Genomic DNA, 14,495 nt, shown 5'->3' with positions numbered 1-14,495 from the left:
GCCACTCTGAATAGGCACCACATGGGGAGGACTGCTTTTCTAGGAAAGAGGAATGATGAAACCTCTCTCTCCCTCCCCCAGGACGGAAAGCTATCACCCCTCAGTGGGGTTTTCTGATGTGCATCCACGCTGCCCCATTTTGGTGCATTGCTGTGAAAGCAAGGGCTATGGCAGTGCAGGGACAGTCTGGTAATCGGCAGGGCAGTCAGTTACTGCCTACATAAAGGGTTTGGAAACACGGACAGCCTTTCAGAGCGACAGCCAAAACTGCACGATGGTCTCCTCTACCTGCTTCCCAAGTGGCACAAAGAAGGGAGCTTCTTCACCCCCCTGCCTGGGCTGGGAACCCCCAGTCCCGTTCCTAATGCACCCAGTTACATTGAATGCTTAGGCTAAGCTCCACATTTTGGGAAAAGGTGCAACAACTCATGGATATTGCTGTCCCTTCAGCCTCTCTTCAGTCTGTGGGAGTTGTGTGTCCCTGCTTTTGGCGGACACAGCTCGTTCCCCCCACACTGGTGCTGCTCTGCCTGGCTCCTCGCTCCCCTCAGAGCGAAGATGCTCCCCTCTGCGCAGCCCTTTCTCAAACCATGCATGGAAATCCCCACAAAGCAGCAGCACCAGCCTCTTTTGCTGAGCTGTCTTTGCAAAACGAGGCGCAGCGAGCTCAGAGATCTAATAAATAAGTGACCCCGAGCGGCCGGAGCCAGGCACGGGGTGTGCAGAGGAGGGGACGCAGAGCCAGAGCAGCCAGCCTCCCCCACGGGCTGCCAGTGGACTCTGAGGGACACGGGCAGGACTTGCTGGCAAACCCAACCTGCTGCCAGCAATGATAGAGTCAGCCACAATGTGTTGCCTCCTCTACTGAGCCCAAGAAGCTCTCGCTATGGATTACTGCTTGGCATGGTGAAGAAAACAAACAAATGGCCGTGCTAAAAGCTACGTGGTCTAACACAGTACTGCAAGCGTTCTTCATCTGGCTCTAGAGACATGCCCACAGGTTAGAGAAATCACTCTCTATGAATAGCCAACAGCCACAGGTCAAGGTATTGTTAGATCTAAATCAAACCAACTTCCTTGGTGCATTTCCTTACAGCTATAAAATATTGGATGGCAGAGACAAGAAAGGCTCAGACTAAGTGAAATCAGAATTATTATTCTGATACTGCAATAGAAAATGCTTTCTACCCACATCTTTCTAGGTATGTCACATTTACTGCTCAGCCAAGTCATGGTGACAGCAGAGGAGTATTAATTTGCAATTAGGACTCCATCAGAAGTCCCAAGTCTGGCTGCTCCCCAGCTTTGTGCCTCTGCTCCCACCCCACAGCCTGGGCTCGATCGTCCCTCTTAGCCCCAGAGACCCTGCAAGGGGACGCTTCCCATCACCTGAGAGCCTCCCAGACTTTGCTGCAAGGATAGCAAAAACGAAGAGCAGGAGCAGGATGAGGCTGAATGTACTTGGCTGACATACAAGATATATTCTTGATAAGAAAACCTCCTTTAAATTAATTCTTCATCTCCATTAGCAGAGAGCAGCCAGCAGATATATCAACACGACCAGAAAACAGAGCCAAACTCGGGACTGAAAGACGCACTGCAACTCACCCAGATAGTTGTCATCCTCTGGTTTCCCTGAGTAACTGTGCTGACGCACATCAATATTTGTTGCACCAGCTGGGATGCGGACCACAACGTTATAGCCTAGAACAGATTTAACACGAAGTCTATTACACAGGCATTTCATTTGCTTTTTATGGGGGGAAGGGAGATGAGCAAAATTACCTCACATTACACAACCCAATACTCTTCATTTAGGGATAGCATAAATAGATATAAACTAGAATCTGCTATAGCTAGAAGGATTTCGCATTTTCCATCGGTGTTTTTGTAGATTAAGTGTGGTAATGGCTTTTATAGACCCGCATTTTTCACGATAAAGTTTTTAGCAACAGATTCTTACCATAATGCACCGTGTTAAATGTGCCCGCAACAGTTTTGCATGAAGAATTATCCCCACCACAAACACCACATTTATCTCTTCTCGCTTTTGAATTCAGCACATGATCACATCCAGCTTGCTTTAAGAGAAAAAAAAAATTGAAAAACGAGATTGAGCAAACGCAGACTGGAACAGCATTTACAAACCTCCAAATTAAGCCCCACAAAAGCTTTGTGTGGAGAAAGCTGCCGCGGGACAAACTGCTTTGCTTCCCCGCGTTTCTGCGTTGATTTACAGTGCAGCCATCCCACGCTGGTTACAAACAAAAAGCAAGACTCGGGAGCACCGTTTGCACCCGGCAGTGCCTTAGCTGGAGAAAACTTCTCGCAATTCGTCTTTCCCATAGAGAAAAGTGCCGCCCTGCCCCACAAAATGGAGACCATCATTGCAAAGGGAAGGGAAAATCGTTACCCGGCAGAGGCCCTGCACGCAGATGTCGTTGGTGTCGGGGCCGCAGGGCGTCCCGTCGATGACGCGGTCCCGCAGCTGGTAATATGCTGTGTTCCCCGCCACGCGGCAGAACAGCTTGCACCGATCCTTCATCAGGACTGGGGAGGGAGGAAGACCAGGAGAACGTTACCCACTTGCCATTGTCCCGATGGACCCCCCGGAGGAAGGACCCCGGCCCCCGCCACTTACTGCCGCTGTATTTGGGCACCCAGCGCACGTTGGTGGGCAGCCCGTTGATGTTGAAGTGCTTCCCGTCGAAGTCAGCGCACTGCTCGTCCCGGAAATCCTTCTTCAGCTTCGAGCAGGGCTCGGTGTTGCAGGACTTAAATTTCATTCGGCGCCCCACGCAGTATTTCCCACCGTTTTTAGGCCTGCAGGAAAAAAGGAAAGAGAAGCTGGCTGCACTGTCCCATCAGGGCTGCATTTACCAGTGCCTCCTGCATTGGTTTCACCTCTCCTCCTGGCCTCCAGACCCTGCCTCGGCCTCCTGCCTCCGACCTCCATCCCCAGCAAGCTTCTGCATGTGGGATGCGGCACAGAGGAGAGGTTTTGTCTTATTAAAAGACAAAACAAAACACAAGCGATGCTAAAAAGGGATGGAAAAAGGGAGTATTTGCCCTCCACAGCTGTAGTGGGAGAAGAGAGGAAGAGCAGCACTTTCCTCCCCAGCTGGGGATTAAGCTTCAAGCTCAAGGATCCCATAAGGGGAGGGACCATCCCTCCACACCTCATCAGCCCTCTCGATTTGGAGGGTTTGCCTCTGATCTACTGGCTTGCAAATGACTGAACATCTCAGCAGAGAGCTGCTTCCCTGCGGAGGCTGAAAGGCCAGGCAGCACTTAGGGATTTATAGCCCAAAATTGTGGAAATGGTGACACTAGACACTTTTAAATTGCTTCATCTCCACGTGTTCCAGAAAAGACCAAAGACAGCCAATAAATACTTTACCCCCATTTCATAATAAGATGACCATGGCATAAACTGGGAAGAGCGATATCTTCCAAACCACATAAAAGCCAGCAGATATGCTGGGAGAAATCATCCTTTAAAATTTTTCCAGTCCCAGATTCGGTGCTGTGGTCATGTAACTGCTGCTGTTCTCTGACAGCAAGTGGACAGCAAACCACTGTGTACATACGAGGGTCTCTACACACAGCAAGCCCACAAGCTCCTACAGCTCAACACAACCTTTCGGTGCCTCAAAGTACAGGCGCATCGACCACCTGGGAAGCCCAGCAGTGCCTTTCCTCCCACAAATAACAATTCCTCCCTCACATTTGAAAACCATATGTGACAAGGAACAGAGTTCCTGTGAAATCCCTCAGTCCCATCCCAAATACAGCCGGGTATGATTTGTCCTCGGGCACAGCCTGCAGCAGGAGCAGTAACACCAGCTCCACCTGCTCCGAGGGCAGCTCTCATGCGCCTCCTGGAAACTCAGCATTGCCACTTGCAAAGCTTTCAGGTGCTTGCAATTAAGCAAGTAACAGTGACACAAAGCCCAGTCGACCACGCAGCACTAATGATAGATTTCATTTCACAGACTGCTCTCAGACTGCTTCCTATCAGAGTGAGTCTAAACCTGGTTTCTACCTCTACCAACTCAGCCTGTTCTCCACCTTGGTTTGACAAATGACTTGGACAAATAACTAGCGCCTGCCTGGCCCTCTCCAGCCCCAAAGGGAAATCCTGACTGTCTCTGGAAGCCTCCTAGCAGCAGCAGCACATGCTCCAGACCTCGGTGAGCCAGAATCATCCATGGGGGAGTTAATAGGATTCATCGTTTTTGCTTTGAAAGCATTTATACCGCAGTAGGATTGTTGCAATCTGACAAAGCCTTTAAATAATGCAAACCTCTAACAGAGCTTTTCTTAAAAATAAAAGCTTGCGATGATGACAATTTTATGGTAACCACATGGCTTCCAATTCAAATCAGTTTAATTAATGAGACTTCTAAATACTGTTAATTAAAAAGAACGTGCAGGAGCCTTTTTTCTTTTTTAAAGGGTATGCCTAACACGATCCAAAGATCCCAAGCTATAGTTTCCTTTTCTCTAGACACGACACATGGGATTGAGATAACATTGAACACATGGGCACACCACAAACCAAACGATACTAAAAGTTGCCATCGCGTTACAAACCATCAGCTTTGTAAGCATGGCAGTAAATCTCCCCACAGCAAGCATTTGGGGCTTAAGCACATTCACATTTCAAAAATAGCCCCAAACCACTCTGACAATTTTAGGGTGTTTTTAAACCAGTATTGCTTTTCACAGAGTCTGAGTAAACAAAAAGAGCTGACCCTGAAAAATAAATCAGCCTCATATACCATCAATTTTTAGTGCCATGAAGAAATGCTGGATTCTTCAGCGCTGTGTAGTATTTTTATGGATCATCAACACCGTACCGCGGAGATGGGAGGGAAGCAGTGCACACACAGAAACCTCCTTGTTCGGGCTTGATTTCCCTTATCTCTGACCCATCTATTTTATCAAGTAATGGCCAGTACGGACCCGCATCCATTCTGGCATTGCTCCCCTTAAAAACTCCGCAGCCCTGCTTTGCTGACCCCTCAGCTAGAGGTCTCCTTCAAGGCATCCTAAGAAGCCTTAGGACACGAGCTGCCAGCTCATTCATCCCCACACGTGCCCACACGGCCAGCTCAGACAGCTCCCAGCACAGGTACAGACTTTGGTGATGGACTAAAATGCAGACGTGACCCAACTCGCATCCAGAGATAACGCTCACCCATGCGGAGAGGCACTCCTGAACACGGGGCTCCTGGCATTGACATTTTGAGAAATATGCCTTTCCCCTGTAATTCTGTAGCTATGCCTTGCTTGGAAAGCAGGGCTCGCACCACAAACCCTCTACGTGACGTGCTGCAGCCCGTGGCTCTGTCGGGACCATCCAGCCTCAAATTCCCAAGGGGCTCCCTTGGTGGGATGGGTCTGGTCTGGTCAGCGAACACATTCCTTAAACCTGTGTCCAAACACTGCCTGCTTCCTTTCCAGAGGCTCACAGCTTCCTGCAGCCCCGCAAAGAGCTCAGCCATGCAGGTGTCAGAGCAACACACAGAGGCAGGAGCTGCAGCATGGTACGGGGAGGTCATTCTGAATGCCAGATTTAGCATAATGTTTTATTGGCATGCAAGATGCCACCCCAGACTCCGGTGCAGAGAAAAAGCTTTAAAAAGGGGAAACAGTCTTTGAATATAAAAGACTTGAAAAGTATTACTCCAGGTTGGTTTTGCTGCTTTCAACAAAGCAGGAAAAGCAAAGACGAGACCTGCTCTGTACATTTCTGAGGTACTCTGAAAAACAAGAGAGGCAGGCATGTTTTGTTCTCGCCTCATTCACTTGCATCATCTCAGCAGCACCACGCTAACAGGAGGGAGGATAGTGGGAGCCCACACTACGACGACAAATTTTTGGGACAAAACAACAGATTCGGCACAAAGCTGCGTGCACGGTGCTACAGCAGATGGCTCCCTGCAGAGCCCTTCCAAAGGGTTCGAGAAGGGGCCAGCATCAGGTCCATGGCTCAGGACAAGGAGCTGGAAAATAAACAGTGGGAAGCGCAGGGGGTTTCACAGGCAGCTTGGTGCCTAGTGGATATAGATGTTTTTGAAAGTCCCAGGCAAAGCAATGTGCCTCATAAAACACCAAGACACAGAACAGATGCTATAAAAGAAGATGGAGTTTAAAATCCTTTGGCTAGCCTTTAGGATAAAGGAGATTTTCTATCAGGAAAGCTATCAGTCCAAACAGACGCTGCTCCAAAAAGCAAGAATACATCTCACTGACAGCATCCGAAGTTTTGGCTGCACAGCTATTTCTGTGCGCAGAAAGGTATTTCATTTCTGTGTATCCATGGCTACTGGAAGACCATATGGCACATGCTGACTCAGCACAGCGAGACAAGAACTCCTTCACACTTGGGTGTTCCTCGGCGTTGTTTTAATTCACGGGCTGGTGTCCGGCTCCCTTAGCCTCACCATTTCTCTTCCCTTTCAGCATTTGCCCAGCCAAGCTGAGCCAGCCCCTGCTGCCACTGTCACCGTAGGCACAAACTCTCCCATCAGCACTCCTCCAGCATGGGCTTCAAAGGCTCGTAGCAGGTTTTGCAGAGGGATGCAGAAGCCGTCACGCTGCTGATGGCAATTTCCTCGGCAATAAGCAGTCTGACACCAAAGGCGAGGAAACACAGCCCCTTCCTCCAGCCAGCCACTGAGCTGTCTGCCCTCCATCACCTTGCTCTGCCCCAGACGAGAGGCCAGAAAGCATCCTGCCCACCCCTTCTTGCTCTCGGGGGACAAAAGGAAACAGAGAAACCAGCACAGTTCACAATTTGTGCAAACACCCTGCTTTCATACCAGTTGCTCAACCCATTACTAATATTTCACAGGCCACACATTCATCTCCTCAAAGCCCGTGGCCAAATTCCCTGCCATTTCAAATAGTTCAGGATTTTGCATTCCAGGCTGATGGCAAACATTTTCAAGCACCACTTTTTAATAGGGCACAGATTTCAACTGAGGTTTTGCTAGTCTGCACCAGCTGACAGTACCAGCATAAAGGATCAGCTGCGAAAGCAACCAAAAGCTGCAAAAACATCCAAAGCAGGAGAAAAATGGTAGAAAACCACGTAAAAGATCTGGCCTGCAGGAATAGGTGCAAAAGCAGGGCTGAAATGGTGAAAAATGGGTAAATAATGCAGCATATCTTATCCCCAGACTCCTCCTCTCCATCCAGCATCTTTCTGACCCAAAACTTTGAGGAAAGAAAAACACCGCTGGGACTAAGCAGGACCCCAGTTGTACCCACTGGGAAAACAGGAGGCAATAAATAAATGCAAATATAACAGCTCTTCCTTTTTCCCCCCCCCCACTGAATGGGTCCCTTTTTAGCACACTTTGCCCCTGAACAGAGCCGCACGTCCCTGTCTCAGCACTTACTCGGGCCGGTTGCATTCCCGTATGGCCGTCTTGATGCCGCCGCCGCAGGTTCTCGAGCACGTCCCGAAAGGGCTCCAGGTCCCCCAGGCTCCATCCACCACCGGCGCCTCTCGCTCCTTGGGCACGCACATCCCAAAGCGGCAGTGCTGCATGCAGAGAGATGGGGAAGGGTTGCATCACCTTTCCATTACCAGCTGGGCGCCAGAGACCAGCCCTGACGCCAAAACTCATAATGCAAGAACAATTTCACAATGAAAAAGAATGAACTCATTTACTTTTTTCTGTCACCTTCCTTTTTTTTTTTTCGAAAAAAAATCCAAGAGTTATAACAGAGTGAACACACCGGGATGGCCTCGGGCAGTGATTTACAGAAGGAGGATTGAGGACAACAGCATCCACCAAATACTCCCTTGTTTGCTGGTGCCGAACAGCACAGCAGTGCTCACGGCGCTGGCGTTTGGAAAAGCTGCTTATCTGATTTCCTGGAGAGCAGCGGGAACCACAGAGTGTCAGGAGAGGAGACAGACCACAGGGAAAAGAAGAGAAAAAATGCAAACCTCTCCACAGCTGTGCAGAGCCCAGAACAGAAGAGAGAAAGGAAATTTCTAAATCCAAAGGGCAAATTAAAAGAAGAAAAATGAATTTCTCAGTCCAAACTACTTTTTTTTTTTTTTTTAAACTCAGCCATAACACGGGACTTGCCAAAGCCTGGTATGTGCTTGCGTTTTCCAGCTATAACCCTTGTCTTTTGTTTGGAAAACTGGTTTAAATTATCTCGGCAAGCCCCTGTCCCTGATTTTTTATGGTATAAGTTGTGTTTCTTTGGGGTGTGTTTGCTAGCACAACTACACAGACGTCTGGGCAGGCAATACCTAGAGGACAGCCACATTTTGGCGCTGCTGATTGAAATGGATGGATAGAAAAATGGCATTTCACTCCCAGCGAGTAGTTCTCGTTAATGCAGATTGACACCCATGGACATGCCTATCTGCTGGCGAACGCCTAAATCTTTGCAATTTTGTTAAGCCCAAACATTGCTGACTGCTCACAGATTAGAAAAAGTTTGAGATCTAAAGAAGAAAACACGTAGATGTATCACTAAAATATTCCCTTGCAGTATTTCTCCACACCTGAAGATCTTCATGGCAAAGGGGCTGCATTTACTGATGTGCTGCATTTATCCATCCCCTTCACTAACACCAGAACAAAGTTGCATCAAGACACACCACGAGCTCACCCCTCTTTAGACATCCTTATGAAGCCCCTTAGGGAAAGCTAAGGGATGGGGACCCCTGTGCCAGTCCTGCGCAGGGACAAAGAGGTCCAACAGCTATCACCAATGAACAGAAACACACAACATCAATACAGCAGAGCTGTCCCGGCGGGGAACTTCTTGCAGAAATGTTGATGCTCCCAGCTAAATATATAACCGCAGTCATGCCTGGCACCACTGACCCAGAGAAGACGACCAAATAGCTAACTAGTGAATGTACACAGCCTTCGGACCGTGACGTGACTTAGACGTTTCCCATCCCATGGTTGAGAATTAACCAGGAAATCACCTACATCTCTTGATTTTATTCAGAACTGGGGGGTTTGAGGGTGATAGGAAATCAAGTGGGAAAAAAAAAAAGAAAGAGCAGCTGTTTTAAATAAGCAGCAAGATTATCTTATGGAAACGCAATGGTGTTTCTTGGAACCACGCTGTGAATAGTCTGGCTGTGCAGCCTTCATGCCTTTTGTATTTTAAAAATAATTTCTATGTTGAATTACAACAGAAAACTAAAAAGTCTGCCAGGGTTCTCTTTCCTATGAGCTTACAGATCAGACAATGAAGAGAATAAAAGAGTTTTGTCTGGAGCAAGTTCAAAATAAGTAAAACGGACACAAAGTTGAACAGGAGAGCAATAGCAGGGACAGGAGACACTATAACAGACTTTCCTTTCCTTTGTCTTGCCACAGGAGTCCTAGATAATTCACCAAATCCAGCTCCCATCCATGGGCTGACTTTGGCTGAATAGATTAGCAGGGGGCAGACAAGTGCTGTGAAGCTTCATGCATGCATAACATATACGCTACCTGCTGCCCAGAAGGCAGGAGACAGAAATGATTACTACCCGTCTACTCTTCTTTTGCCATTCTTTAAACAAACCTGAAAACCGCAAGAGATAGAGGTCCGAGTTTACGACCCTCTTTATTTCCTTTCTTTGTGGCACGGTGATTTATTTCTCGCCCGTAACGCACCGGTGCTGTGAAACACAGTAAACCATTCTGACTGGTATTCACCCGAACGCCAGGCTGAGCTTATTCCTTGGGCCAGCGGTATCAAATTCAGTGTCCTCACATGCAAAATATGCATAAGCTAACGCTCCCATGTTGTTTTAGTATCCCTGATTTAAGAATAAATTTAGAGCCTGATTAAATCGACATCCCAGCAGTTTTAGCCAGACTTTTCTTAGCTATTCAGGCTCCCTCATTTCCAAAGATATCTCCATAAAAAAGGCATGGTATTTTCTCCATCTGCCAACCCATATATCATGGACTTTAAACATGCAGACTTGAAGTAAGGCATTAGTCAGCAAGCAGCAGTTTGATGGGGCTCCTGGCCACAGCAGAGTACCAAAATAGTGATTTATTCCAAGGAAAAGCACTCCAGACTCACACCTCAGCACTTTACAAGCCCAAGAAAACACTCAGGAGGAGAGAGTTGATGACAATCCAAACTTTAAGCTTGAATTAGATCAACACAGAGATATAAGAATTACTCCGTAAAGCCTTTTTTGAGAGTACATTCAAACGCCTAAGCATGATTGGACTGTGTTATCCTTTCTTAAGAGCCCCTCCGCTCTCTGCTGAGAAGTTCAGGTCACATTTGTCTAAATTTGTCTAGCCTTGTCAGACTGGCTAAATTTGTGGAGTGAAATGTTTTCCCTTACATAGGCTTTAGGAGCCATGCAGATGTACACGACCTCTCAGCTAATGCATGCTAACTCCAAGGAAGTGCTAATGTGCTGAACTGCAGATGCTTGAACATCGCTCTGGTCCCTACCTGAGGGTAACAATGCTTGTCTGAAAAAAAAACTGCAGCCCAGATTTTCAGCCTCAAAATAGTCATTTCTGAGCTTCCAGCAGCGACCAGCACTCACAAATGGAGAAGTTGAAGATACAAGGTCTAAAGTCAAGGAGACTCCAGGGATGCCTAAACATTGGTGTGTCACTGGCTCCAAAGGGTATCGCAGGAGTAGGATTTCCAACCACAACTCTAAAGCACATTCTCAACGACAAAAACAAATGTGTTGACTGCTCTTTTCCATGAGAAAGGAAGGCAAATTGATACAGTGCCTGTTGTTTTGAATGAAATCAGTCAAGTTTTGTTGAACAAATGATTTTTCAGGCATATATATGCAGCAAAAGATTAATTCCAAAAAAAATGATCCACAACCTTTGTTTGTTCTAGTTAGGATTAGAAAACTAGTTAGGATTTTAAAAAAAAAAATTCAGCAACTCAATAAAAGAGAAAAGGAAAAAAAAATCCTCCCAGCTACTTTTCTTGAGATCTGGACAACTGAAAACTAAAAACTTATTCTAGAAACCACAATACTAGTTGGAAGCTAACATTGCACACAGAAATTGAAAGTTCCTATGAATTACTGCCAAAACCGTTCCATACAGAAAATGTCAACCAGTTCTATATTTTACTCGTAAGTTGTCAAGCCGAGAAGCCAGTTGGCAAATTTACGTTATGCAAAATTACTAATTACTCACATCACACAGGAAATTTCTAATAAAAGCATAGGGAAGCTTTGCAAAAGTTTAATCAAGAGTTCATTCAAGGGCATTAAAGTAAAAACTAACAGAAGCACTCCAAAAAGAATACCTGCTTTAAACAAAGTTATACCAAGTAATTTTAATCATGTTATCAGGGGTAGAGTTGACCCCTGCATACCAGGCTTAAGACACACGGAGATGCTCTGGACTTCCACACTTGCAGGCAGAAGCTGTGCCCCATTCAGCCATTGGGATTAGGATGATTGTGACAGACACAGGAGATGTACTACAAGGGACAAAACACCAGGTACTACAGACCTTTCCAGGCTCACATTCTGTCCCATCAGCCCATGGTGTGTGCTGGGTACGACATCCTTTGTGCGCGCCGTCAATGTTAATGCACCAAAGTCGCCGGCACTGCATCTGCTTAAGTTATTGAAAACATCAAAATATTAAATAAATTCTTCCCATATGCCCTACTGGATAGAGAATCCTTTATGAAATTATCCCCCTAGGATTCATCTTTAAATCAGAAGCTTGACGATAACCTGATGGCTCATCCCACCTCTGCAGCCAGCGGAGCCAACAGCCAGCTGGTGGGAGCAGCCTTCGCACCAGCCCCCTGCCCTCTTCACCCAACCCTGGGAGCTTTATTTTGCTCTGGCAACACCAGCAAGACCTAGGCGTGGAATTGCACTTACCATGTAGGGGCACACTTGGGATCCAGGTCCAAAAATTAACTCGCATTGCTTATTGACATCATAAATCAGCCCGGGAAGCTGCTGAGGCAAGGCGTAAGTTCTTGATGAAGGTTCATCAAGCAAACACTCCCCGTAACCAGTGCTACAACACAGAGCAGATGAATGGCATTAAACAGGAGGTGATGAGACCAGAACCCACTGCTTTTTATCTGAGTTAGCCTTAGGGCAGACGGACACCGCATTTGCCCTATTTAACATGCTACAACAACTGCTGTGGGCTCTAGCACAGGGGTGTAGGAGGCCGTTTACCCATTCACCACCCCCTCCTCATGCTGTGCTAACAACTATCTACCATAATGCAGCCAGCTACACTGGCAAAAGCATGTCTGAGCGTGCACGACCTGCACTTAGCTGCTGAGCAAGCACCGATACACAGTTAGGAAGAAAATCATTGATTAGCAGAAGAAGCACCTAAGGGACCGAGCTCCTGGATTTGCCAGGACACCATCAAGGGTCTTGCTCTGTTCCCCACCACAACTTGTGGAAAGGCATCACGGCAAAATGGGCGATCACCGTGCATCAAACTGACCCGAGGGCTCCTTCAACAGTGTTTCCACGATGGACTAGTGCCAGGGCTTTCTCTTGACCTGTGGAGCAGAAAGGCAGATGCAATCTGCCTCCCAAAACACAGCTCCGTATCTGGGCCACAGGGCTTGGAAAACTCACTCTTCAGGTTAGAGGAGAACACGCATTCCTTAAAAGCAACATCCATGGGGGAAGACTTATTCCTCCCCTTAGAGAGGCCAGTCCTTGCCAGCTTATCACGAGGCTGAACTGGCAGGGACTGGATGCCAGGGCTGCATTCCTGCCCTACGTAAAGGATGCGTGCACACACAAATCCCTCTCATTTCCTCCAAGCTCTGCACACCAGGGTTTCAGATTAACTGATGAACCCTGTGGGACACATGCACATGTAAAAACAGCCCGACACACACAGATGTAAGGCCTTACTCCAGAAACTCAGTGATGTATTTTCTACTGCACTTTGACCACATCCAGGGATTGGTGTAGAAGTTCAGCGTCGGTGCCATAACGTGCTGTTGATTTTTTCCTCCATCTTCTTTGCACTTGTGATTGTCATCGTGTGGCATGTTAAACCTAAGAGAAACACAGCAGTGACAGCTTCAGTTGGATAAATTACAAAGTATTTAGCGTAGAAAGATCAACAGCACGAACTAAATATAAGCAAACTCAAGATTTTTCCACAGATATGCTACTGGTAGGCATTACAGCATAAAAATAGATGATTCCTTTAAGGACTTTAGGGGTCCTTTTTGGGGTAAGACACGATTTCAGCTGGGGCTTCCTTTTCGGCTGACGGGCTTGGCCCTGCAGGCAGGCACCTGGCCCCACCTTTGTAATAATACAACCTCTCTGGAATTGAACCAAAGAGACAAGAGATGATCAGCGAATAGGTCTGCAAAGGAGAGGGATGACTTGAGCCCACGGACAACCAGAGCCCGAAGTCCCTCACGTATGTAGGCAGCACCCTGTGCTGGCTGTATAACGGGCTGCACTGGGGACAGACTTGGCTCCTATACTCTATGTGGCAGGTTTACAAAGTGCCATCGAGCATCAGTATCAGCACAAACCCACATGAAGCTTGCAGCACATGACACATTGAGGAATGCGGCAAATACGCAACGGAGACAGAACGGCTTAAACCGCTTTGCTGTTTGAAGTGGAAAAGGGGAAATGACCCGGTGTGATCCTGCGTTCGAAGGCTGGGGAGTTTACATCCCATTAAGATTACCTCCGGTGAACCACCTTGCCGCTCTGCTCCCCGCAAAAGAGCAAAGAGGCATGTCCTGCTCGGCAGCGCCGCTAACCCCTCGAGCAGCTCTGGGGCAGCATTAGCGAGGGAATTAGCCACAGGTTGGGTGTGGGGAAGTCCTTGGGGGTCTTTCTGTTGGGAAATCTCATTTAGATAAATACTACTGTGATTTGAAATAGAACATCTCAGGCAGCCCTCTGTGCAGAAAAAGGGAGTTTAGGACAACGAGCAATCTGTGCCTGGGTACTTGTCCATCCCACACCCACAGCTCCCGCTCAAAACCAGGCAGGAGGTGGTTTCGGACTGAGACAGCTGCCTAAGAGGGCTGTACCTAGGGACAAGGAACTTTGTGACCTAAAATGATTTCTCTAATTATTCATTCTTGAAATCAAAATGAGTTAAAAGAAATTTCCATTGGAGGAGGTGAATCTTCAATGACAGCATCGCTTCAGGGCATGTCAGTAGCATGAGGTTTACCTTCACAAAACGGCTCAGCAGGTGGGTTGGGCTCATTTATACATCCCAACCAACTGCCACACGCCCTGGGTAACTCCCCCAATTCCCACAGCTGCTGCTTCACCAGCAGCCCCATGTACAGTTGTGGTGGCAGGCTGAGGACCTGTTCTTGAAGGAGACTTCAGTCCCAAAGGCCAGGTGAGTTGTGCCCGTGTCCCTCGCCTTCGTCCTCCCCACTGCATCCAGGGATATTTTGTTAGCTTCCCCCCCAGCTTGGGGTACCGTCACTTATCCTCCCCAAAATGTGGATCTGCTGTTTTTGCT

General features: G+C 47.6%; 1 protein-coding gene across 1 annotated transcript in view; it reads right to left on the bottom strand.

Annotated features, from left to right (window-relative positions):
• ADAMTS9 (ADAM metallopeptidase with thrombospondin type 1 motif 9) overlaps window positions 1-14,495 on the bottom strand; it is a 77,329-nt gene that overhangs the window by 45,734 nt on the left and 17,100 nt on the right. The window contains 8 exon segments of the mRNA XM_080605705.1: window positions 1,609-1,704; window positions 1,964-2,081; window positions 2,414-2,550; window positions 2,642-2,823; window positions 7,413-7,558; window positions 11,499-11,603; window positions 11,882-12,023; window positions 12,893-13,039. Coding sequence (XP_080461831.1) covers window positions 1,609-1,704; window positions 1,964-2,081; window positions 2,414-2,550; window positions 2,642-2,823; window positions 7,413-7,558; window positions 11,499-11,603; window positions 11,882-12,023; window positions 12,893-13,039 — 1,073 coding nt within the window.

Source organism: Anser brachyrhynchus, assembly GCF_964034855.1.
Source record: "Anser brachyrhynchus genome assembly, chromosome: 10".
NCBI lineage: Eukaryota > Metazoa > Chordata > Aves > Anseriformes > Anatidae > Anser > Anser brachyrhynchus.
Note: the sequence above shows the minus strand (reverse complement) of the source record. Positions and strands in the feature narration are given on the sequence as shown.